This window comes from Zootoca vivipara, chromosome 9 (assembly GCF_963506605.1).
Source record: "Zootoca vivipara chromosome 9, rZooViv1.1, whole genome shotgun sequence".
NCBI classification, from domain to species: Eukaryota; Metazoa; Chordata; class Lepidosauria; order Squamata; family Lacertidae; genus Zootoca; species Zootoca vivipara.
Genome location: NC_083284.1, coordinates 70,359,820 through 70,387,174, shown reverse-complemented (window position 1 = coordinate 70,387,174; position 27,355 = coordinate 70,359,820). Strand labels below are relative to the sequence as shown.

General features: G+C 44.8%; 1 protein-coding gene across 6 annotated transcripts in view; it reads right to left on the bottom strand.

The window, feature by feature from the left end:
- Positions 1-27,355, bottom strand: part of FAM184B (family with sequence similarity 184 member B) — a 64,217-nt gene that overhangs the window by 26,211 nt on the left and 10,651 nt on the right. For 3 of the 6 annotated variants that reach the window (XM_060278978.1, XM_060278974.1, XM_060278973.1), the window contains exons 2-6: positions 15,395-15,457; positions 11,872-12,627; positions 6,346-6,481; positions 5,902-6,038; positions 5,432-5,452 (exon numbers count right to left, since the gene is read on the bottom strand). In XM_060278978.1, the coding sequence (XP_060134961.1) occupies positions 5,432-5,452; positions 5,902-6,038; positions 6,346-6,481; positions 11,872-12,627; positions 15,395-15,457 (1,113 nt within the window). The remainder of the gene's footprint in view (positions 1-5,431; positions 5,453-5,901; positions 6,039-6,345; positions 6,482-11,871; positions 12,628-15,394; positions 15,458-27,355) is intronic. The other 3 variants (XM_060278977.1, XM_060278975.1, XM_035111845.2) reach the window with 3 other exon arrangements.

Sequence of the window (27,355 nt, the reverse complement as noted above, 5' to 3'; positions counted from 1 at the left end):
CAGGGTTTATAAAGATGAGACAAGCTGCAGATAACATCAGACTGGTAGTGGATTTGATACATTTAAACAGGAAAGGTGAAGATTATACTATACTATACTATCTCCCTGCTTATTTAACTTATATGCAGAATTCATCATGCGAAAGGCTGGACTGGATGAATCCCAAACCGGAATTAAGATTGCCGGAAGAAATATCAACAACCCCAGATATGCTCATGACACAACCTTGATGGCAGAAAGTGAGGAGGAATTAAAGAACCTTTTAATGAGGGTGAAAGAGGAGAGCGCAAAATTTGGTCTGAAGCTCAACATCAAAAAAACCAAGATCATGGCCACTGGTCCCAACACCTCCTGGCAAATAGAAGGGGAAGAAATGGAGGCAGTGAGAGATTTTACTTTCTTGGGCTCCTTGATCACTGCAGATGGTGACAGCAGTCACGAAATTAAAAGACGCCTGCTTCTTGGGAGAAAAGCAATGACAAACCTAGACAGCATCTTAAAAAGCAGAGACATCACCTTGCCAACAAAGGTCCATATAGTTAAAGCTATGGTTTTCCCAGTAGTGATGTATAGAAGTGAGAGCTGGACCATAAAGAAGGCTGATCGCCGAAGGATTGATGCTTCTGAATTATGGTGCTGGAGGAGACTCTTGAGAGTCCCATGGACTGCAAGAAGATCAAACCTATCCATTCTGAAGGAAATTAGTCATGAGTGCTCACTGGAAGGACAGATCCTGAAGCTGAGGATCCAATACTTTGGCCACCTCATGAGAAGAGAAGACTCCCTGGAAAAGACCCTGATGCTGGGAAAGATTGAGGGCACAAGGAGAAGGGGATGACAGAGGATGAGATGGTTGGACAGTGTTCTCAAAGCTACGAACATGAGTCTGACCAAACTGCGGGAGGCAGTAGAAGACAGGAGTGCCTGGCGTGCTCTGGTCCATGGGGTCACACAACAACAACAACACTATCTCTAGATGCGGAGGGAGCAGGCAGGAGCAGACAGCAAACCAGCCCAGAGGTCATTTGCTGAAAGACTTCGGCTGCTGAGACACAGCCTACCTGAATTTCCAAGGTCATTTGCCTAATAGTCCCACCAGTTGGCAAGATAGCTCAATTGTGGAGTGTGGTGTGGATAATGCCAAGGTTGCAGGTTTGATCCCCATATTCCTGCATTGCAGGGAGTTGGACTAGATCAGGCATAGGCAAACTCAGCCCTCCAGATGTTTTGGGACTACAATTCCCATCATCCCTGACCACTGGTCCTGTTAGTTAGGGATGATGTGAGTTGTAGTCCCAAAACATCTGGAGTGCCAAGTTTGCCTGTGCCTGGACTAGATGATCCTCAGGGTCCATTCCAACTCTACAATTCTATGATTCTAGTCAGCAAACCACAAACACCAAATGGAAGCCAGAAAAATCCAGCCAAGGGACAAACCCCAAAAGCCAAATATCAGTACAAGTTTGTAAAACAACAACCACCCTATGGTGTGTAAGGCGCAGAAACCCGTTATGGACTCTTGAGACAAATCCACAGCTGGACTTGTGGTAGTGCAAACTTTGATTAATGACTGGTCCCTGTTCCAATGCACGTGAAAGCAGAATACTGCCCAGACTGACATTTCCCTCTGTGTGGTTAATTTCTGTAGCGACTGGGTGCTGGAACAAGCCAATGGCTTCAGTTAAAGCACACTGCCAACTCATACCTATAGCATTCTGCATGAATGTTGGAGTTACCAGGGCAACCAGTTTGGAATAAGTGGAAAGAAAGTAGACCTGGCTGTCTGGGATTGAACTATGGATATAGGCACCAGCTCATTTTGATCATAGTTTGCAGCTGGTTGGCCAGAGATTTTTGCACAGTTGGACAACTATCCTTCAGTGGCATATGTAGAGAGAGACCAGGGTTACAGAGGGCTCCAGTACAACTTTCCATTATTACTTATGTATTGTACATAAACGTATCCACCCCTTTCAGTTAAACAACAGAACTCACAAAGGAAAAATGCCATTCCAATACAGAAGATTTCTAAATCCCCTCCAACAAAAACCACCACCAGCATCAGTATTACTAGGTGGGAAAAGCTTTTGGATATGAAGTGTGTTTGCCTGTTGGTGAACCAAGAAGAGGGAGTTGACAAGGCAAATCTCTGTGGGGACCACTAAAACAGTCCATCCAACACTCTTGACTAATTTCATTTTCAATTATGATAACGATAACTCGGGCGGCTTCCAACATATATAAAAACATAATAAAACATTAAACGTTTAAAAACTTCCCTATACAATTGTTGCCTTCAGATGTCTTCTAAAGGATGAAGAGTTACTTATCTCCTTTCCAAGAACTAGGGGACACTTTTGGTGGGGGATATATTCAATTATTCATTAGCTCCTACTCCTTCTTTTGGCTTGGTCCCCCACGGCAGATGACAACAACAGATTTAAAGATTCAGGGCATGGGCCCCAGAGACAGAAATATGCATAACATTTGTGTATGCTAAAAAATATAGATATATATAGATGCAAATTTAAAACTTAAATGTCACCAGTCAACTAATTTCCCATTCAAATCTCTCCAGACAATTTTTTCAATTACTTTGCATCCTACTTCAGATAATCCCCAATTAGTTTCCCAGCAGATCTTTCTCCTAATCAATTAAATTCCCCGTCGATTTCCCATATTAATTACCCCCCAATAACCTTCACATGTCTTAAATTCACTTATTTTCCCAAATAAACAGCATTTTCAGGTCCCCCGTCCCCCCCCCACCATTTATTATCTATCTCAGGGGTGGCCAACTCTGAAGAGTTGCGATCTACTCACAAAGTTAAAAACTGGCAGTGATCTACCCCCTTTTGGGGGGTTCAGGTCAAAGTTGTTAAGCTTTCTAGGGAGGAGGAAAGCCCCATTTTTAGGGGTTCAGGTCAAGTTGTTGAGCTTTTCTGAGGTGGGGTGAAGGCTAAAACGTTGAGCATTTTTAGGGGAACCAAAGTTGTTGAGCTTATTTGGGGGGAGCCAGTGATCTACCAGTGATCTACCACAGACGTCCAGTGATCTACCGGTAGATCACGATCTACCTGTTGGACGTGCCTGATCTATCTGAAACCATTTAGGACACTCGAGGCAGGAAGGGGGCCTGTGAATTAGGGCAAGCCAGGGCTTGCTCAAGACATTTTGCACCTGAGGCAAACCACAAAATGGTGTCCCCTCCTCTCCATAGAAGAAGAAGAAGTGAGTGAAGATCTACATCAGGAACAAGAGGGGAATAAATATCTACATTGGGATTTTCTGCTCCTGGGGATCCTGCTGCCTGAGGCAGTCGCCTCACCTTGCCCCATGCATGGGCCGGCCCTGGGGCAAGCCTCTCTTGCTGCTTAAGCCGAAGAGGGAGGAGCTAAAGGACCCTTTGCCCCATCCACTCCTCTAGCCCTTCCTCGCTTCAAGATAGGATTCTTGTTTTGAAAAATGAGTTGCCAGCCAGGAGGATCATACCAGGCTTGAAAAAGCAAGGACCCATTTGCAATCTGCATTGTTTGTTGCGGCAGCGATGACATTAATCACTGCACTGTCATGACGAGAAGCACAGGCGAGCAACAGCAATGCCGGGAATACAAGAATCCTGTCAAGGGTAAGCTAACCTTCCTTCCTTCCTTCCTCTCTTGCAAAAGCTTTCATTTAATAGGAAAACCTCAGCTCAGCTCCTTTTTAAAAAAACGAAAAACACAGCAATAAAATCCTCGTTGTGATTTAAAGCTCCCTGTCTTGTAAGAACAATTTAAATGATGTCACCATGACTAAAGAGATTTAAAGGAACAGATGAATCACAGCGCACTATTAATAGAACAATCCCACCTTGTGCCTTTTTTTCCTCTCGGCATCCATGGAGGCTTGGGCTGATTTGATTTCAAGGCTGTGCTTCTTGACAAGGTCTTCCAGACCTTTCACCAGCTGCGCTTTCAAACGAATCTTCTCCTCGCCTGGCTCGTGTTTGGTTTTGCGGAACTCTTCCCTGTGCTGGGGCTTAACTGGGTCTTTCTCCAAACCTGCCTTTACCTGGAGTGACAAGGCGCAAGTCCCATCAATTAAAGTGACCACAGAGAAAGGCAAAAGGGTTAACTCAAGCCATAAAGCAAATGCAAGCATATAAAAGCAAGCTATGCAGGTAAACTTTTATCAACATAGGAGATGCTATTGAAGACAGGCAATTAAATAAGAGACACTACAACTAAATCAAGAGGTCTTTCTTTCTCTTTTAAAGCATTCATTGGGGTGAGATTGGAATATACAAGCAGATCTCAGGGTGATTTGCAGGAGATTGCCAGGTGTTCCTGATTCCCAATCGTTTAACAATAGCAGCAAGAAAACTATTTCCCCCACCTAAGTGAGGCTGCTGAAAGGAAGGGAGCCAACCAAGGACCGACCTGTGTTTGAAAGGACTGCGAGCTCATCTTAAGTTCTGGTACTGGCAACCAAATCCCAGTTCTTTCACTCTAACTTTCACCCCCAAAACAGAAAAGCAGATCCAACAAGCCGGAAGTCTGCACTCCACTAAACATCAACGGGGAGAAATGTCTGCAAAAAGCTAGACTGTCACAAACTAGACCAGAACCCTTGTCCCTGATGTGCTAGCACCCCACATATAGGTGGAAGTCACTGGGAGTCTCGAGATGGAGATAATAATTAATAATAATAATTTATTATTTATACCCCGCCCAATCTGGCTGGGTTTCCCCAGCCACTCTGGGCAGCTCCAAACAGAATATTAAAACCATGATAAAACATCAAACATTAAAAACTTCCCTAAAGAGGGCTGCCTTCAGATGTCTTCTAAAAGTCAGATAGTTGTTTATTTCCTTGACATCTGATGTGAGGGGGTTCCACAGGGTGGGTGCCACTACCGAGAAGGCCCTGCAACCTCACTTCTTGCAATGAGGGAACTGACAAAAGGCCATCAGAGCTGGACCTAAGATAATTCCAGCTAGAGCATCAATACTTTACTCCTTAAACCAGGCATCCCCAAACTGCGGCCCTCCAGATGTTTTAGCCTACAACTCCCATGATCCCTAGCTGAGAGGACCAGTGGTCAGGGATGATGGGAATTGTAGTCCAAAACACCTGGAGGGCCGAAGTTTGGGGATGCCTGCCTTAAACCATCATATTTAAACCATAGTGGTTTGCCAGAAGAGGGAGCCACTAGACCAGGGGAAGCCAACACCAATAACAAAATGGCGCTCAAGAGCATCAGAACATTCCAGAAGCGCAGAAAGAACCTGGGCACTTCCAGATGGTTGGTAATTTTGGATGGGATTCAGTCATGTGCCAGCAAATTCAAGTCTTGCAATTACGAAATGGTTTGGAGATCTTGTGCCACAAACCCACTCCCACCACTTTTTACAATGAGGAAAGTGGTGGGAAAATGTATTTACTTTACCTTATTTATCAAATTTGTATACTGCTCTTCATCCGAACATCACAGGGTGGTTCACAACATAAAAATACAAAGTGAGAACACAAAACACATAACAAATAAGCAAAAACAAACCAATAACCCCCATCCTACAAACACATTTGAATGGCCACCGGTTGCTTAATCAGCCATATAGAGAAACATTTTTGTCCGGTGCCTGAAGATATGGAATGAGCAGGCGAGCCTCTTTAGGTAGAAGACCTCCCTAGGGAGAGTGTTCCACAAACAGGGAGCCACTGCAGAAAAGGCCCTTTCTTTTCATGGAGAGGGTATGAAAAAGGGTTGTTGGGCCCTTTTGCAGACTAGCTCCAATGAACCATGAGCAATTTACGTGGAAATGGAAGGAATGGCTTCCAGTTAACTTAGTCTATCAAACTGCATCATCATGCAGAGCTTCATCTGCATAAAGTAGGAGAAACATGAAGGCTATGCACCTGAACGCCGCCACCGTCTTGCTTGCCTTGGCTCTGTTTGGTGGACGCTGCTTGCTGAAGGGGTAAGGTCTGGTTCTTTAGTTCATCCGCTTCGCTCCTGGTCTTGCTTTGGGAGTTCTGCACGGTTTCCATTGCTTCTGTGAATGTGAAAAATGCCATGTGATGTGCTGATATTTTCATGTGCACGATGAAGAGGATGAATGCATATAAAACAGTGTTGCATTCACATAGCTCATTACGGGGCTGTTGCTGTGAAACCTGTAAGGTGAGGCCAGTCTAGTTGCCCTCATGTTGCAGTTGGGGCAGAGGCAGAGAGGGTAGCAGAATGCATAACAAACCTACAGACAAAATTCATAGCTGGGGTCATATTTGAACTGGGAATTTCCCGGTTCACGTTCATAAATGTTCCACTTCTGCATCTCCCTGCACGGAAGCAAGTCCTACCTGTTTTATGCAGTATTTCATTTTCTTGCAACAGAAGCCTCTCTTTGGCAATAATCAGCTCCTCCTCCAGTGCTTTGGTGAGACTTTTTGACTCCTTAGTCGTTTGATGAGCCTCCTTGAGCCGAATTTCCAGGTCCTGTAAATGCACCACACAATTACATACTGGTAGTTAAGACTGTTGTTTTTGCTTTTTGAAAATAATTACCATTATGTGGGAGCACCCCAGTTGTCAATGAATTACTTTCCCTCTTGATAAGTACTGTCTGACCAGGTGGAGATATGAACCATTTGCAGTTTCTGTTCAGGGCAGCGGCCCACAAGTTTTCTCTTCTTGGAATATGGCGATGGAACTATTACCCTAATCCAGGCATCCCTAAACTTTGGCCCTCCAGATGTTTTGGACTACAGTTCCCATCTTCCCCGACCACTGGTCCTGTTAGCTAGGGATCATGGGAGTTGTAGCCCAAAACATCTGGAGGGCCGCAGTTTGGGGATGCCTGCTCTAATCCATTGTAAAAGGGCTTATGAGATGAGAGCAGGGATTTGCTCACAAGCTCCACCTTTTCAATGCTTCAGTCCCACCACTCTCCACCCGCTGAAGAGTAACCGTCTGCAGGGGGGGGGGTCCTACTGTGATTGTGCAGAGTACACTCATGCAAAACTTTCCACCACCCAAATGGTGCATTTCCCTGTGGCCGCTTGCTTGATCTGCACAAGTACTGTAGGATTTTAGCCCTTACAAGTGTGATGCACCTCTCTCACACACATTACAAGGAAGTATTGCAGATGCAGAGACAGGCAGACAGAGTCAAGCTAGATGTGAAGGCTAATACATTTAACATTCAGGTGCTCTTCTTCTTTTTTAAGTAGCTTATAATTATTGGGATTGCAGCAGGAGTCATGTGGGAACTTAACACTTTCCTCCATAGCTGCAGTCCAGGCAAAAAGGTAAAGGTAAAGGACTCCTGAACGGTTAAGTCTAGTCAAAGGCGACTTTAACTGGGGTTGTAGGGCTCATCTCGCTTTCAGGCCCAGGGAGGCAGCGTTTGTCCACAGACAGTTTTCCGGGTCATGTGGTCAGCAGCACTAAACTGCTTCTGGCACAACGGAACACCGTGACAGAAACCAGAGTGCACGGAAATTCCATTTACCTTCCCACTGTATTGCTACCTATTTATCTACTTGCACTGGCGTGATTTCAAACTGCTAGATTGGCAGGAACTGGGACAGAGCAACGGGAGCTCACTCCATCGCGGGGATTTGAACCGCCGACCTTCTGATCGGCAAGCCCAAGAGGCTCAGTGGTATAGACCACAGCGCCACCCGCATCCTTTACCTTTTACCAAGCAAAAACCCTCTACTGCAGTTGGTATTTGGTTTAGGGCAAAATCCCACACAGACAGATTCCATCCCAATGCTTTCTGGTGGTCCCAACTTCACAGCTGATCACTTGGGGGTTACCAACAACCAACATCATCTCTCTGTATTTTTTCATCATGATAAGAAGTACGATGTTCTAACTTAGCATCCGTAGAGCACTTTAGAGTGCTCCAAGGTGGTTTGCTGAAATTTTCTCAGCAAGCCTTACCATCTTTACAAGGTAGGTTGGTATCGCTAGGCCTGTTTTGCAGGGAAAGGTGCTGGGATAATATGGCTTGCCAAAGCCACTGAGTGAATTTTAAGCAGATGTAAGGTTTGAATCAGGGGTTTTCTAGCTGACACTCTTAGCCACTCAATACATCAGCTTAGCAATTAATAATAATTATTCATTTGCAACATGAATGTGCCTTTCAGTTGCATTTCTCTAACAACTTCATATTCACGCGAAGGAAAACACATCCAGAAAATCATGGAAATATGTCAGTCCTCTCTCTATAACTTTGCCTTAAGAATTAATTAATGATCAGACTGATGTTTCCCAAGGAACACCCCTTTCATTTCATCCTTTCATCCTACATAAATTTCTGGGGGAACAAAATCTCATAGTACTGAAAGAAGTTTCTGCCAACTGAGAATTCTGCCCTAAGCAAAATAAGCTTTCATAAGAAATAAAAAGAAGCGTCCATGATAAATGTGTAAAGTATGTTCCTTTTGTTCGCGTTGCCCACATTTTTTCCTGAAGAATGGCTGCTTTCTTTTGACACTCCGTGTTAGCTTGTGAGTTGGAAAAAAATAGGAAGTTTCTAGTTATTTCCGCTATTGGAAAGCTAGCTGTTGGGACAGATCTTTCTAGCATAGTCAGTTCTCCGCAAGATTTATTCAATCAATAACAAATACATAAGGCACACTTTTCAAGGAGGGCAGTGTGTGCTGTGTTCCCCCAGCCCCTGATAGCACAAAGCCTTCACTTGGCTAAATCGCAAATGCCTAAAGCAACCTGGTCATGCATAGACACAATTAGCGTGTGCACAATTTATGTTTTAATATTGTATTTTAAATTCCCAAGAATACCGCCTTGAGATCCATTTGTTGATGAAGGTATGGTTGATTAATTAATTAATTAGCAATAAACTAGAAAAATGTCAATTGCAATGGCAACTGGGTTGTGCGCCTGCGAGGAAGAAAGGAAAAGGATGAGTGCTACTTAGATGGCTTTGAAAGCAGATGACACAAATCCATTAAAATGTTCCCATCCCATCAGCCCCAGCCAGCATGTGTCATGCCTTGGGGCTGACGGCAGCTTTAAAGGCTGCATTAAAATATGATGCAAGTGGGCAAGAAGAATGTAACCCTGTGGTTTTGCATACACCCAGCATCTAATTTAAAAGCCACCAGGCATGCCATATCACCACTCGAGAGATCTGGAGTCCGGCTGAGTGCAGCTTGTGGTGTGTTAACCCCATGGATAGCAAATGAGGACCTGATGGAACAAAAACAGGTAGCGCCCAGCACCACATCATTGAAATTGAGCCCGTAAAGCTTTGCAGGTGGAAAATAATGTAGATTTCCATCCATTTTTCAAATCCCACTTACTACAAGTTCATGCACCCAGCCAGTGCCAAACTGCACATTACTCTTAATGTGTAGCTTGTAGCTAACTCTTCTTTAAAAACAAATGAACTTTTATCAATTATAGGTGTGACAGAAATGCTTGCCTCTTCCCTCCACAGCATGATCAGAAGGAAATTCCAGCCCCCATCCTAATTTGGCCATAATTCTTGGGGGGGAACCTTCCTATTGACATTAACAGGATTTCCCCCCCTAGTCATTCTAGCTGCATAGGGGATTACTGATTCCAATAATTCTGGAGAGGGATGAGATAAACCTGCCTTCCCCTTATGCTGGGTGTGACGGATTGGGCTGGCTTGAGTAGAACTCCAGGGTGTTAAGTGTTAAACCCAGCCTCTTAGTTGATTGACGCATTCCATTCCAGGAGGGGCGGGGCAGCCACTGGTTTAAAGGGGGATGGGTAGCCGTTAATTCAGTTGAGAGGGTTTTGGGAGTGGGAGCGTGTGGGTGGTTGTGGAGAGTAGAGTGTTAGAGAGGGATGCAGGAGCTGTATTTTCATGTGTTATATGAAAAGAAGATGATGAACTAAGAGTTTAAACAAATGTAACCATAAAGAAATATACATGTTCTCCAGTTAAATAAAGCTTTCTTCTATGTTGTGCAAAATTGGGTGTTCCTCCTTATTCCAGCAACGTATCTAAACTCAAAAGGGTGGTGACTGAAGAGGGGAGATAAAACTAAGCCTGAGGAGCAGGTGGATAGTTTGCATCTCAAAGTCACACACAGGGGAGGCCAGTGGAGGGAAAGAGTTGGGCTGAGGCAAACAGCTGCTGAGGTGAACCTGAGTTGAGAGGGAAACCTTACTGAGGGCACAAGATTGTTCCTGTAACATTTGCCTGGAGTTTTTAAGGATACAGAGCCACGTTATTTGGAAAGCTGGAACTGTACTCTATGCACTAGCAAACCCATATAAAAACAGGGAGTTTATTTGGGAGAAAGAAGGAATAGTGGGTTGTTTGAACAATAACTGAATTCCTTCTGCACACTGCTAGTAATAGAGAAAGGGAGGTACGTCACACATTTGGTGGCTCTCATTTTATTTGTAAAACCCACAAGGGACAGGAGGATTACAACAAGGCTATAGGGGAGAGTGGAGAGGTTTAGTGTTACCTCAGAAATCCCTATTAGTTCTTTTGTAATTTGAGAGGTTTGAAAACAAAAGGCGTAAGGTGGGGACCTCTTATGTCGCACTGGGTTTCCTGTAAAGGTGGTCCAATTTGGCATGCCAGTAATTGCTAAGAGTAAAAAAGGGAGAGGCAATTACAAGCTACACACATTAAAACATAGCTTGGCAGCACTTTCTAATCTAGCAGAGAAGCTGTCCTGATTCTGGCCTCGGTCCAGTATACCTGAAGGAGCGTCTCCACCCCCTTCGTTCTGCCCAGACACTGAGGTCCAGTACCGAGGGCCTTCTGGCGGTTCCCTCATTGCGAGAAGCCAAGATGCAGGGAACCAGGCAGAGGGCCTTCTCGGTGGTGGCGCCCGCCCTGTGGAATGCCCTCCCATCAGATGTCAAAGAAAAAAACAGCTACCAGATTTTTAGAAGACATCTGAAGGCAGCCCTGTTTAGGGAGGCTTTTAATGTTTAAGAAATTAGTGTATTTTAATATTTCTGTTGGAAGCCGCCCAGAGTGGCTGGGGAAACCCAGCCAGATGGGCGGGGTATAAATAATATATTATTATTATTATTATTATTATTATTATTATTATTATTATTATTATTATTATTATTATTCTGCCCCCAACTCCTCATGCTACAACAGCCACAGCTGAAGATGAATGGGACATCAAAGAGTAGGGGCTTACAGTTTTTCCTTCTGTCCATCTCCTGCCCCCCTCCTGCCCATTGCCTCTGCTGGAGAAACTGAGGTCCCGCCTCCTGTTACCTCACACTGACCGCAGGAGAGATAATGCCCCTCACAATCCAGAAGATGCGTTTAGGATGGAGGCAGCCATGGACAGCAATGGGTTCCAGGGGGCCCCATTCTGCTGCTTACCTGACAGCAATCAACTGTTGCTACAAGCTGCTGTTTTTAATTTCCCACAATGCCTTGGGATGCCCAGTGGGGCACTTTTGAGGCATTAAAATGGTGGCTCTCAGTACTGGATGGGTGCCAGTACATGGGTCCTGCTTGGCTCTGTATTGCCATCCTTAGCTCAGCTCCGTCAGTTTTCTTTGGGTGGGGGAGAGAACTTTAAAAAATTGCCCCTTCTGAAAGGGAAATCAAAGTTCAGGTTAAGCCAACCAGTGTCATGGATGGTGCGCAAGCTTTGCCTTTGCTATATGGGTCTCCTCAAATGTTGCATTTTATATACTATATTTTTCCTAAATGGCAGCCATTTGCTTTGAATGGCTCTGGTGAGAGCTGCACACAGCCCCCTCATGAATTTCACTCTTGGCGATCCTTGGCTGCCAGGAACTCGTTTCATAGATTTAGAAGCATGTTGATGACTTGACGACTCAAGGTGCAAAGCAATAAAAAGCTTTTGTCACTTGCTCTAGCGTTATGGCCCTACCTGCATCTTCTCCTTGTGCTTCTGGCAACACTTATTCATTTCACAGATTCGCTGGCCTTTTGCCACCAGGTCAGCCTCCAGCTTCCTCACCTGCTGCTGGAGGGCAGCTTCTCGGGCTTCGTAATTTTTCCTCTGCTCCAGTTCCCTTTGCTGCCATTCTCTGTATGAATCAGCCAGGGACTGCTGCATGGTCTTTCTCCAAGTTTCTTTCTCCCTCTCGTGAGAGGCTTGGAGCTGCCTGACTTTCTCGGCAAATTCACTGGCGAGTTTCTGGTTCTCCCACTTGAGGTGGGCTGCCTCTGTTTCCACACTGGCCTTTTCGCTTAACTCCTCCTTGCAATCCAGCATGTCTCCTGTAAATGCCCGGTGTTTGTTGACAAGCTCATTCGATTCCTCACTTGAAGACTGGATTCCATTTTCGAAGCTGAGCTTCGTGGGTGCCACCTGCTTGGAGAGGGCAACCTTCTCATCTGCTAGATTGATCTCTCTTTGTGGCCCCCTCTCTCCGACCTGCCTTTTGCACATGGTAAATTCTGAAGGTACCACCTCTTTCAGCCTCCTGTGTTTTTCCAAAGTTTCTTCAAGGGTCTGGATGTGCTTCTGGAGCTTCTCTGCCTCCTCCACTTTGCTTTTGTACTGGAGGACAGTTTCCCTTGTCTCATCAAGGATGTGCTGAATCTCTTCTTGGTGGGCCTCTTTGAGAGCTTGGATGCTGGCCTCATGCTCATCATTTTTCGTGTTCAAGGCATAGATCACCTGTACCCAAAAGGAAAGAACAACATAATGTAATATGTGCAGAGGAAAAACTTAAACACATAGAAGAGTTCCCAAAAATAGACCAGAGGCAATAGTACCGTGTTTCTCCAAAAATAAGACACCGTCTTATATTTATTTTTTCTCAAAAAACAACAACACGGTGGCTTATTTTCAGGGGATGTCTTTTTTATATATTAAGTATGGTACAGTTTAAGCTACAAGGTTAAACTGCCTATCACTATGGCTTATTTTCGAGTTATGGCTTATTTTCGGGGTATGGTTTATTTTCGGAGAAACACGGTACTTTAACCAGCAGACTTTTACTTGTGCTGAAGGCAAATGAGCGTAGTGGTCACAAATCCAAATACATTCGGGATTGGCACAGTCCATAAAAACCCAGTTGTAGCACTTACAAAAACTTATAAACTTATAACAAGACAAAACCTTACACTAGGCATCCCCAAGCTTTGGCCCTCCAGATGTTTTAGACTACAACTCCCATCATCCCTGACCACTGGTCCTGTTAGCTAGGGATCATGGGAGTTGTAGGCCAAAACATCTGGAGGGCCGCAGTTTGGGGATGCCTGCCTTACACTATGTACAGATCACCACACCAGAAGGAAGAGAGAGAGAGAGAAAGTAAGACCCAGGCTCCTTCTGGCCTATATTTATAGTCAGCATGACCTTAATTGGAAGAGATAAGAGAACCAGTTCAAACCAGCTTCCCAGAAGGTATAACCCAAACAGTCATGAAGCTTCTGCCTGCTTCTCTCACACAGAGAAGCTTCTAGTAGCTTCTAGAATCATCTTGTATTAATCTGAATAGGAAAGATCTCCACACATCAGATCAGTAATTTCTGCACCAAGAAATGCAAACTGACACATAAGGGGTGGGGGGGAGGATGACCTGATAATATATTTTGGTGAAGGTTCCATGGTTTTACTTCTAAGTAGTCCTGAGCACACTTGACTGGGAGCAACCTCTACTCAGCCAAATTTATCTTTATTTATTTACAAAAGTGTTTAGATAATGCTCTCTCATAAATTATAAAGATGGTATACAGCAATATAGAACCATTTTAAAAAATCCATTAGAAGCAGTAGTTCGAATGATGGAATGCACAAGGAAATGTTAAACAGTTGTGTAGGTCTGCTTGCATTTAAAAAATCTTCAAGAGATGCCTGAAAGTCTAAAGGATGTCAAATCTATGCTAAAAGAGTTGTCTGCAGCACGGGGCTGGTGCCACTAAATCTCTGGGCCAAGCCAGTTGGGCCTCTCTACTGTGTGGGGATTGGATTTACTTCCAACGAAACATGGCTTGCATTGCAGCTTATGCATTTTTTAAAAGTTCAGGGAGACCTGTGTGCCCCAAGAGGTGACAGCTGAAGGGATTAATAGGCAATAAGGGCAAGGACCAATAGTAAAGACTGGGGAGGGCGGAAGCAACTGAGATGTTTCGAATGAATGCTCAGAGGCAAAACCGTTTAAGCTTCTTCTCCGAATGTATGCGGCAGATGACTTCCTTCTGGTTATGTGTAAGGCATGGCAATAGGGACCTGAATAATAGCCAGCCATACCCCCACAAAGATTAACCACAGTGTGGGGAGACTGAAAATTTAGCAAGCTTAAGCTGTTCGTTTGCGCTCTTCTGCCAAGCCGTGAGAATGATGCCATTTCTCTGTTTTCACATATTTCTCATCGGTAACACAGACGTTACAGATGGCCATAGGATAGGTGTCCTACCCAGTGCTTTTTTTTAGGGAAACTCTCATTTTCCTACTCATATTGAAATACTGCCCCTCAATGAGGCCAAACCTAGATTCACAAAATGTTTATGGGTATGCGTGTTCCTGCATCCCCTGCGACCCCCCCTAAAAGCACTGGTCCTACTTGTATTCACCTGGATCAAGTACTGTACACATAAATTCCTCCAGGACAGCGTTTGAAATCACCTGGGTCTTTTGTGTCTTTTCCTGCCACACTACCCACACCAAACATCTGATTAGCCCAACAGCACAGCGGCAAAAGATGCACTTGGCCTGGTAGGCAGCATTCTTGCCCCCCTGCAGGGCTGCCTGGTCTGGTAGTAGGGCAGAACCCCCCCCCAAAAAACCCGCTAACACTGCTAATGAGTGGTGTTTTATTGTTTAATGTTTATGTTTACTTCTGTAGTACACCGTTTGCTTAATTGTTCCATATAATTTTTATCAAAACCATTGGTTTTCCATGTAAACTATCAACATGTTTTATCTTAAATAAATAAATATTGCAGAAAATAATAGCATGCAACTATTATTGCTCTACATAAAACCTAAAATTTATGTTTATTAGTTCACAATTTAACATACTGAGAATTAATGAGTCAAATTCCTATGTTTTTATCACTCGTAGTGAGGCAAAATTTCAATCTGTAGGAGCAGGGTCCAAATATTAACCGATTTGTCCCAAATTTGAAATTTGACTATATTTATACCATATGCCCGAGATAAGATCAAGGGAGGAAACAAAAAAAATTTTTTTTATGGCCCACCCTACTAGGGATAACTTCCACCTCTACTATTCTATGAATTAAATAGGCTGGCTCAAATTATATAGCCATGCATACCTGTAGGTCCCATTATTTATTTGTTTGTAAAAGTAGTTATATACTACCCTCTCATAAAACAATGTGGGAGCAATATGAAAATAAATAAATGAAGCACTATTAAAAGCAGGACAGATAAATTATAAAAATGACTGGCTATTAAATAAATAAATAAAAATCACATTAGAGAGTGCAGGCAGCTGAGGAAGATGCATGATCTTGAAGAAGAATCCCAAATCTGCAACCTGCAATGTGAACAGAACAGTGCAAACAGCTTAATATTACTTGACTTGAATACGCAAGCTAAACGACAGCCTCCAGGGGTATTGAGGCCAAGCCGGTTATGCGCACATGCACACACCAAGACCGCACATCAAGAGACAGTGGTGAAAATTATGTGTCTCTTCTCCTTGAAGCCATTTCCCCTCTCCTTTCCCATCCAGGCATCAATGATGGTTTTCATATTGCCTATGCACAGATGCAAAGCACGGCCGAGCGCTTGTCCACACTTCCGCTTGGGCTGTGTCTAAAAAGCACAGGTCTGAGCTCTTTAATGCTTGCCCCACGCTTTCTAGGCAGGGCTCCAAGAGGTTTTCCCCTTTCCAAACCGGCTCTTTAGCAGTCGATTGGAACAAATGGTATTCTCTGAATTGCTGTTTGCTCCAACTGAGTGCTCAAGAGCGGTTTCCCCCCTGGGGATGGGGGAAGCAACAGAACAAGAGGAAAGGTGGATAAGCCCTGAGCTGAGGGAGGAAGACAAAAGCACATCTGAAAAGTCTCTGCATGCAGAGCAAGAGAGGTCCACACTAGGGCTGGGCGATATATATCATCCAAAACTGGATTGGAGTCCATATCGCAATATCGGTTTCATAATTTTTGACCTGGCAATATATCGTAAATCAATGATGTATATACAGTGGCACCTCGCAAGACGAATGCCCTGCAAGACGAATTGGTGACTCGCAAGACAAATTCGTCTTGCGAAAAATTCGTCTTACGAATCGCGGTTTCCCATAGGAATGCATTGAAATTTAATTAATGTGTTCCTATGGGCAAAAAAAGAAATTTCAATGCATTCCTATGGGAAACCGCGATTCACATGATGAATTTTTCGCAAAACAAATTGACTCGCGGAATGAATTAAATTCATCTTGCAAGGCACCACTGTATGTGTATGCTATGCAAAAATCACAATGAGGGAAAAACTGTGAAGCCAGCCAGTGCCTCTACATAGTGCCATCCTTGTTTCAGACATTGTGATATATTGGTATATCACAATCTTTAGCTGGTGATATATTGCGATGCAGAAAACCAGATATTGCCTGGTCCTAGTTCACGCATGCCTTCCCAAAGGAGGCACATGCCATAGAAGGCTTTTGACACACCAGTCAGGAAACCAAATAAAAACTTTGTTTATCTTTCTCAAGTGAGAACGGAACAGAGACAGGAAACCGATACAACAACTAAGTCCAGTAACATAATGATACACAATGCGCACATGGGCAGAAGTGAGATAATGGAAGGGGTTCATGGGAGGTGAGCAGAATTTCTGGAATTACCCATAAGATGGCTCAAGAGCCATGGGGCAGCTAAGTGGTGTTGCTGCAGTGAAGATTCCACATGGCTGCTGTCCATTAAGCAAACGGCATGAAAATAAAAGCCATGCACATGCTCATTGCTTGGTGATATTTGAAGATTGCAGTCTTAAAAATAACAGGAGTATCCGTGCTGTGTCTGGGAACATTCCAGATAAATATGCAACAGCAAAACATATTCTGGGAACTGAGCAAACAAACACCCCAAAGCTATATTGGTTGTTAAGACACTCCTATGAGGGAGTTTCATATTACTTCTTGTGATTTCTCTGTAATATCAACTCTTCTCTTTTCTTTTTAGCCAAAGAAAACGGCCTTCCACAATCCTTCCTCCTAAAGGAGCGCTAATGAACCCAGATGTTGCTCAATTATTCAACGACTGCTGTCAAATTGGCGGAAACAGAATTAAATAATTCTGCATGTTGCCAATTAGAAGCAATGGCTCAGATCCTGGGCAGGGGTGCTCTTCTTTAGAAAGGGACAGGAAGCCATTTCATCTTAAGGATGAGATTACTTGGGAAGAAAGCTCATGGGGTCACACTCCAGTAGCGGCTGCGCCAGATCCGTAGGGGATGGGGCCAAGTTGGTGCCCCTCCCCAACCTGTTCAGGGGGATATTTTCATCCCTACTGTGGTGGGCAGGGCAGCGAGATTTAAAGCAGGATGAAAGCCTATCTCTCACTCAGATGATCCATACCAATATGGTGAGGAGTGGTGAAGGCCTGACTGTCCTCCCCTTTGTTTCTCGCTGGGTTTAAATCTCCCTGCCCCACACAGCATGAATCATAGAGTTGGAAGAGACCACAAGGGCCATCCAGTCCAACCCCCTGCCAAGCAGGAAACACCATCAAAGCATTCCTGACATATGCAAGCCTCCACTTAAAGACCTCCAAAGAAGGAGACTCCACCACACTCCTTGGCAGCAAATTCCACTGCCGAACAGCTCTTACTGTCAGGAAGTTCTTCCTAATGTTTAGGTGGAATCTTCTTTCTTGTAGTTTGAATCCATTGCTCCGTGTCCGCTTCTCTGGAGCAGCAGAAAACAACCTTTCTCCCTTCTCTATATGACATCCTTTTATATATTTGAACATGGCATCACCCCTTAACCTTCTCTTCTCCAGGTTAAACATACTCAGCTCCCTAAGCCATTCCTCATAAGGCATCATTTCCAGGCCTTTGACCATTTTGGTTGCCCTCCTCTGGACACGTTCCAGCTTGTCAGTATCCTTCTTGAACTGTGGTGCCCAGAACTGGACACAGTACTCCAGGTGAGGTCTGACCAGAGCGGAATACAGTGGTACTATTACTTCCCTCGATTTAGATGTTATACTCCTATTGATGCAGCCCAGAATTGCATTGGCTTTTTTAGCTGATGCATCACACTGTTGACTCATGTCAAGTTTGTGGTCTACCAAGACTCCTAGATCCTTTTCACATGTGCTGCTCTCAAGCCAGGTGTCACCCATCCTGTATTTGTGCCTTTCATTTTTTTTTGCCCAAGTGTAGTACTTTACATTTCTCCCTGTTCAAATTCATATTGTTTGCTTTGGCCCAGTTGTCTAATCTGTTAAGGTCATTTTGAAGTGTGATCCTGTCCTCTGGGGTATTAGCCACCCCTCCCAATTTGGTGTCATCTGCAAACTTGCTCAGGATGCCCTCAAGCCCATCATCCAAGTCATTGATAAAGATGTTGAATAAGACTGGGCCCAAGACAGAACCCTGTGGCACCCCACTAGTCACTTCTCTCCAGGATGAAGAGGAGCCATTGATGAGCACCCTTTGGGTTCGGTCAGCCAGCCAGTTACAAATCCACTGAATGGTAGCATTGTCTAGCCAGCATTTTACCAGCTTCTTTACTAGAATATCATGGAGAAAGCCACACCACCATCAGATCAGCAATCAGCTGTTTCCTTCCAGTTCATGCTTACTGGGTTGGGAAGGGGGCTGTGCTGGCGATGACATTGGGCCCTCCCTGCCCCTCAGTTAATCCAACCTGCCTTTCATTGCACACTTCCTGTAGTTTCTGCACTAGCAGCACAGTGATGGGAAATGGCTGTACCAGTCTAATTTCCCATACTCATTATTATTATTTATTCTGTAAAAAGAAAAAAAAGAGAGGCAGAAATGATACCATCTATTCCTTGAAGGTGAGGAATGAGCCCCCTGAGCTGGGGTTCATGAGTTCATTTTTAACATTAAAAATGACTAGGAGAAACGGAGCCTGCTTTTACTGTATCTTGTTCTCTCGCTGCTGTCTCAATTCTGGTTTTTTCCTGTGTTGTAAAATGTGTCCTTCATTGGTTTGTCATCTTTTGTCTGTTTGGATCTATTTTAGAAGCCTCTCTGCTCAGGCAGACAAGTAGGGATCTGTTGGTTTAAAGAATTACCTCCAGGATGACACCAAGGCAGGTCCACAAGCCCACTCAGTTGAATGCAACTCATAATTCATATACATACTAGGTCGTGGTGTGAGAACTTTACTGCTTTCCTAGTCCTAGGCATCAACAATACATGACTGCTGAGCTGTGTTTAGCTCGCTAGTCCTCAAGATGTGTTGGCCTGGATTGAGGGTGAGGCAGGATGAACATTCTGGATGCACTCATCCTGCTTGTTTGTTCCCCCATACTGTCTCATCCACCCATCCCCCTTATTTCAGAATGTACAAACCACTTGCCAACGAGTGTTTCCACAGCAGTATTCGATAAAGATACCAAAAAACCCAAAATGCATATCAGAAATAAATATATACGCAGCCAATATAAAAACAAATCTTTAAAACACCGCATTATACAAACACGGTGGTGTTATAGATTTAAGGGGGGGACCCCCCTAAAGCCTAGAAATTAATAAATGCTAGGATTTGGGGGTATGGATTTAAGTACAAGCCAGTGGCGGAGCGTATGTTTCCAGTGTCTGCAGGGCACATCCCCAAGGGGGAAGGCACAGAGGGAAGCCCGTTGCCCCTCACAGCAGCCCAGCCAAGGTGAGGGGCAGCGACTCTCTGCTGCCAACTCTTCTCCACTGCGCTCCAGGATCAGAGTTGTAGCAGGGCACAAGGAAGATGCCTTGGCAGCTCTTCCACAGCTGGAGCCTGCCTGATGGGAGCCTATTGTGGGGGCACCCGGTCGCACCCCCTCCCCAAAATGCGCTCGGGGTGACAGCCCCCACCCCACCCACCCCGCTACGCCACTGGTACAAGCTGCAGAGCTCTGTCAGACAGAGAATTCCTGGGCTGGCTTAGCGAAGAGAAAACCTGTTAACATGACAAAAGGTGTTGATAGAAGCAGGAGGAAGAGCTGAGATCCATTTTGGGGGGGAGGTGGCGACAACATAGCTGCCACGTACCCCGTTTTCCCCGGGAAACCCCCGTTTTTACTTACCTTTTCCCGGGGGTCCCCCGTATCACTTCGTCTCCTGTTTTTCTCTGTTATTTTCTCCTGCCGTCGGCCATTTTTTTCTGATTTGCCCTTCTATGGGCACCAAAAATGGCCGCCACCGGCTTCAAAAGTCGCATCCAAGCATGACCGGAAGTGCGTAGACGCGACTTCCGGTGTTGGCGGCGGCCATTTTTGGTGCCCATAGATGGGCAGCCCGACACCGGAAGTTGTGTCGACGCACTTCCGGTCATGCGTAGAAGCTACTTTTGAAGCCGACGGCGGCCATTTTGTGCCCATAGAAGGGCAAAGCGACAGCAGAAGTTATGTCAACGCAGCTTCCGGTGTCACATGGCTGCCGGTCCCAGATTCTGCAGTCCGAGACTTGGAAGGTAAGGGCGGCAAGTCCCTCTTGAAACGACCATACTGTTAAGATCTTCAGTCTGCATGGAGGAAGTACAGATCTTACAGTATGGTGAATAAACCATATTTCTGACAGTCTCCGCCGTGTCTTCCATTCTCCAAAGGGGCACAGATCCTATGTGGGTGCCTGGGACCCCATGGCTCTTGCTACCGCTCGACATGACGCAGGTGGCGCTGTGGGTTAAATCACAGAGCCTAGGGCTTGCTGATCAGAAGATCGGCGGTTCGAATCCCTGCGACGGGGTGAGCTCCCGTTGCTCGGTCCCAGCTCCTGCCAACCTAGCAGTTCGAAAGCACGTCAAAGGGCAAGTAGATAAATAGGAACCGCTCCAAGTGGGAAGGTAAACGGCGTTTCCGTGTGCTGCTCTGGTTCGCCAGAAGCGGCTTTGTCATGCTGGCCACATGACCTGGAAGTTGTACGCCGGCTCCCTTGGCCAATAACGTGAGATGAGCGCCGCAACCCCAGAGTTGGTCATGACTGGACCTAATGGTCAGGGGTCCCTTTACCTTTACTTTCTCAAATGGCTAAGTCAGACTTCAGGGAAGGCTGTGAAGCTATGGCTGGCTCTTTTGAGCATCACCATATATCTGGAAATATAACGAAGATGAGGATAATAATATGAGGAAAGGGCTGGTTAGATCCTGGACCTTATCTAGGGAAAATCCAGCAAGTAAAAAACAACAACCAACCCCCAAAACTAATGGCCCGTGTGCAGATTAAAACCTTGCCTAGAAGCACCCAGCACTGATAGATCTGAATCTTCCTGAACCCTCACATGCAAAAGTCTTTGGTGAGGCTGTTCATTCCCTGCTGTGAAATCTTGTACTAAAAGTTACAATATGTGTTTGCCTTGGCAGCATAAAACATGGAGTGGATGGGGCTGGGTAGAGAGATGTTAAGTGATTCTTGGGGAAATGTCCTGATTTATGTTTTTGTTCCTGTCCCATTAGTCTTGCAGGAATCTGCTGTCAGCGCACTAAAAGAGCTGTTCCAGCAGCCAGACTCATTAACTCTGTAAAAGGTGTCATGAGAAGGTGCGAGGAAGGATAGGAAATAGAGGAGAAGAAAACCCAAAGAACGAGAAAGCTTTCTGAAAGGCAGCAGGCAGAAGGCACAGATTTATCTTATTCATACCCTACCTTTCTATCTAGATACGTATATGGAAAGTAGCTAACAGGAACTAACAGCAAGACAAACATGCATGAATAGCAATCAACATATGAGGAAGAGATTAATAGCAATTCAAGGGAAACATCTAGATTACAGATGTCATTTTTGTCTGTGTTGCAATTTTTGCATATGTATGTGTGTTTGTGTGTGTAAACATGTATACTATCCTTTTCTGACTTTTTAAAAACAGAAACAACATTTGTTTGCTTGGAAATAATCCCCACTGAGTAACTGGATTGCAGTCATTTATATACCATTTACCCAGAAGTCATATTGAACTTAATGGGGCTTACCTCTGAGTATACAGTGGTACCTCCGGTTGTGGACGGGATCTGTTCCGGAGCTCCGGTCGGATCCCAAGGTTTCCGCAAGCAGAGGGACTGCTTCTGCGCATGCGTGCGTGGCGGTAGAGCGCTTCTGCGCATGCGCGCGGGGCGAAACCTGGAAGAATACTTCCGGGTTTGCTGCGTACATATCCTGGAGGTGAAGGTTAGTAGAGGTACCACTGTATATTTCATGGAATCATAGAATTGTAGAGTTGGAAGGCACCACGAATATAACCTAATCCAACCTCCTGCAATGCAGGAATCTTTTGCTCAACATGGGGATGTGCTGCTAGGTTTTTTTGTATTTTATTGTTTTAAAATCCATCTTCAAAGGTGATTGTAGAAAGGTAGGATGGAAATACTCATATTTGTAATACATAAATACCTGGTGGGAAATGGGATTGGTTTCGATCTGACCTGAACAACTTCTGATTATGCAGCCCACTGGCCATGTCAAGTAAGTAACTCACCTCCTGGAAGTCACACACCTCCAGGTCTTGCTACCTGCAACCACATGGATTTTCTTGACCTCGAGATGAATCAATGGGGAAAGCTTCATCTACTGAATATCTGCCTACATGTTCAGACTGCTCTTAAAGGCGCAGCCCATATAACCATAGTCCACAGTGGTTGATATTTATTTACTAGCTTGGCAGCAATTACACAAATTCACATTAAAGCTTTATAAGTAACCTTTTAACTTCTGCACATTCCATACATTTGCCTGCCTGTTCTGGATCTATATACATAGCAGGAAGAGATGCGGCAAAACATTTTCAGCCTTCCGAAATGTTACCGTTGTCTTGAGTTTTCTGTTGCCCAGTGCCTGGGTTGTTCTTTAAATATAGTTGGAGAGACTGGAGCTCAGATGCCAGCTTTGTGGTTTTTTTTTGGGTGGCCTTTTATAAAAATGACATCCTCTAGTTAAAAGCAACAACCTAATTTCACTTTTTCTCTTCCTTTAGCCATTACTGGATCTTTCTTTCTTTCTTTCTTTCTTTCTTTCTTTCTTTCTTTCTTTCTTTCTTTCTTTTCACCCCACTTATCTAAGATCACATGGCCTGGCATTCCTGAGATGCACAAAGCTCAGGTTTGCTTCCTACATTGTTCTATGTTCACACAAGAGGCTAATCACAAAAGGAATAAAAAGTAGGGCAACAGAATGTCTGTCCTGTGAAATATATAGATGCACTAAACCTCAGTGGACTGCCCATTTAAGGGATAGTGAAGTCAATATGGCTGGAAGTGGAAGCAAATTTTACTGGTGATATCAGGAAGGTTTGCTTAGCTAGTCCAGAGATGGAAAAAAGGAAGAGTCCCTATCAGAGAGGAATGGCAAGCTAAACTGATGGGACTATGCCAAAATGGCAAAGCTGATTGGAAAGCTCAGGAACCAAGAGGACAAAAAGCAAGCAGATGGAAACATCAGCAAGATTTTAATCTCACCTGTAATGTATCAAATATTACAGATAATATAGATGGATGCAAAATATAGATTATGGAACAATATGCAGTTGTACCGTAAATGATGACAATACGGTAGGACCCATGGAAGGGTTGGGGGAAAGTCCTGAGATTCAGAGCAGTAATCTCTATATATGGATATGCATTTGGATTGTTAGAAACTTACCGTATATCTGTAAAATCAAATAAAAATGTTCTTGTTCTTGAATGAAACCAACCACCTGTCTCCTTGATCCTTGCCCATCCTGGCTTATAAAAGCTAGCCAGGAAGGGCTGGGCGATGGGCTTCGCGGGTTGGTAAATGCTTCTCTCCATGAAGGAGCCTTCCCAGACCCGCTGAAAGAGGCGGTTATTAAACCGCTTCTCAAAAAACCATCTTTAGATCCGGCCAATATGGCCAACTATCGCCCAGTCTCAAATCTTCCATTCTTGGGCAAGGTGATTGAGCGAGTGGTTGCGGAACAACTCCAGGCACGCCTGGAAGAAGCGGACCATTTGGATCCCTTCCAGTCAGGATTCAGGCCTCATCATGGGACTGAAACTGCCTTGGTCGCACTGGTCGATGATCTCCGGCGGGCTAGGGACAAAGGTAAGAGCTGTTTCCTTGTTCTGCTGGATCTCTCAGCGGCTTTTGACACCATCGACCATAACATCCTTCTGGACCGTCTAGAGGGCTTGGGAGCTGGGGGCACTGTCATGCAGTGGTTCCGCTCCTTCCTCCTGGGCCGTGTTCAGAAAGTGGTGGTGGGGGATGAGTGTTCAGACCCCTGGGCTCTCACTTGTGGGGTGCCTCAGGGTTCTGTCCTCTCCCCCATGCTTTTTAACATCTATATGCAGCCGCTGGGAGAGATCATCAGGGGGTTTGGGCTGGGTGTCCATCAGTATGCTGATGATACCCAGCTCTACCTCTCTTTTAAATCAGAACCAGTGAAGGCGGTGAAGGTCCTGTGTGAGTGCTTGGAGGCGGTTGGAGGATGGATGGCGGCTAACAGATTGAGATTGAATCCTGACAAGACAGAAGTACTGTTTGTGGGGGACAGGAGGCGGGCGGGTGTGGAGGACTCCCTGGTCCTGAATGGGGTAACTGTGCCCCTGAAAGACCAGGTGCGCAGCCTGGGAGTCATTTTAGACTCACAGCTGTCCATGGAGGCACAGGTCAACTCCGTGTCCAGGGCAGCTGTTTATCAGCTCCATCTGGTACGCAGGCTGAGTCCCTACCTGCTCACTGACTGTCTCTCCAGAGTGGTGCATGCTCTAGTTATCTCTCGCTTGGACTACTGCAATGCGCTCTACGTGGGGCTACCTTTGAAGGTGACCCGGAAACTACAACTAATCCAGAATGCGGCAGCTAGACTGGTGACTGGGAGCGGCCGCCGAGATCACATAACACCGGTCCTAAAAGACCTACATTGGCTCCCAGTACGTTTCCGAGCACAATTCAAAGTGTTGGTGTTGACCTTTAAAGCCCTAAACGGCCTCGGTCCGGTATACCTGAAGGAGCGTCTCCACCCCCATCGTTCTGCCCGGACACTGAGGTCCAGCTCCGAGGGCCTTCTGGCGGTTCCCTCATTACGAGAAGCCAAGTTACAGGGAACCAGGCAGAGGGCCTTCTCGGTAGTGGCACCCACCCTGTGGAATGCCCTCCCACTAGAGGTCAAAGAGAACAATTACCAGACCTTTAGAAGGCATCTCAAGGCAGCCCTGTTTAGGGAAGCTTTTAATGTTTGATGGATTTCTGTATTTTAGAATTTCTGTTTTTTTGGAAGCCGCCCAGAGTGGCTGGGGGAACCCGGCCAGATGGGCGGGGTATAAATAATAAATTATTATTATTATTATTATTATTACTTGTTCTTGTTCTTGTTGTTGTTTTAAAAAAGGAAGGTTTTGCTTAGATTAATTTATGAATTGTACTTACCCATCTTTCTTCCAAGGGGCCCATGGTGGCATACTGTACAGTGGTACCTTGGTTTATAAACACAATTGGTTCCGCAAGTCTGTTCATAAACTGAAGCGAACTTTCCCATTGAAAGTAATGGAAAGTGGATTAATCCGTTCCAGACGGGTCCACGGAGTACTCAACCTGAAGCGTACTTAACCCGAAGCATGGGTGTAATTGGTTCCCGAAGTCTGTTCATAAACTGAAGCGTTCATAAACTGAAGCGAACTTTCCCATCGAAAGTAATGGAAAGTGAATTAATCCGTTCCAGATGGGTCCGCGGTGTTCGTAAACCGAAAATTCGTAAACCGAGGTGTTCATAAACTGAGGTTCCACTGTACATCAGAGCTTTCCAAACTTTTCATTCTTGGCAACACTCTTTAATGACGTGCATCATTTCGCAACACAGTAATTTAGTTTTACTACCAAACCGGAGGTTAAACTAACCCCTTTCCAGCCCCGGAAGGAGCGCAGGCAGCATTCACACAACCCACCATACAACACACTGCTGCCAACACACCAATATGTCACTACACAGAGTTTGGAAAGCTGTGCTGTCCCTCACCTATCCTTTTCGCTGAGCCTCTCATCCACCTTTGTGACATACCATAGGTATGCCATAGACACCCATGGGGAGGTCAGATGAAAAAAGAGGATGGTGTTCTACACCTTAAATAGGTTGCGTAGAAGCAGGAATTCTATGCATCTTTTCTACACAAGTAAAGGTCTGGCGCTCTCGTCATCCTGTCATTCAGAGAGCGTCATAGTTGAGTGGGGATTTGACCATGAGCCAATCTAGTCCAACACTCCCTTTCCTTTCTGCCTCTTGTTGTATGAAGAAACCATTAATGAGAAGCTGATGGGGACTCATGGGAAGCTGATGAATGGCTGATGAAGGATCCTGAGTTAGGGGTAGGGTTAGGGAAAGGAAGATCCCCCAGTTAGAGACAGCAGAATTCCAGATATGTCCGAGAAATTGCGGGCATATGGCAACCCTAGTCTTAGAGTACAGAAACGGAAGTCTCTTTGCTGACCTTTCTAAAAGAAGATTCTATCTGGCATATCTTGGTGACACTTCAGCTTTTAGAGTTCTTGTGCTCAAAACAAACTGAAATGACAAAATACCTGCAGAAAGGATCACAAACTTTACTACAGTAATTTAATTCTATTTCCTGTATAATTAACTGAATAAAAGTGGTCCATGCAGTAAAGCAGAAATGTCTCGGATACCATAAACCTGATTTATAAGGGTAACCGAAGGCTCTAAGTGTAATCACAGGAGCCTTTCGAAAGATCAATATACTACAATATAGTAACTGATGTGAAAGCACTTTTGGAGGATCCTAGAAGAGAACAAATACCAGATGATTTCCTATTTATTTTTACTTGTCCCTTTAGTCAGAACAGAAGAATTCTTAGGGAAGCTCTCAAGCCTTTTTGTATGAGGAACTAAACATGTATTGATAATCATTTGTTGTCCTACGCACCAGAAAAATAAATATGTGGAAATTTAAGGTTTGGGAGATGGACATGTTAACTTCACTGAAAGTTTAGTTTGAAGAGGAAATGGCTGATTAGAATTACCTCCATAAAAGAGGTAACTGAAATATTTTGCATTATTTTTTGTTCTAAAGAATAAGTAATCCCATTCCTAGGAATCAGGACAGTTAACAGTACTGTATAGGTAGAGGTAAAGGTACCCCTGACCTTTAGGTCCAGTCGTGGATGACTCTGGGGTTGCATGCTCATCTCACTCTATAGGCCGAGGGAGCCAGCATTTGTCCGCAGACAGCTTCCGGGTCATGTGGCCAGCATGACTAAGCCGCTTCTGGCAAACCACGGAAACGCTGTTTAC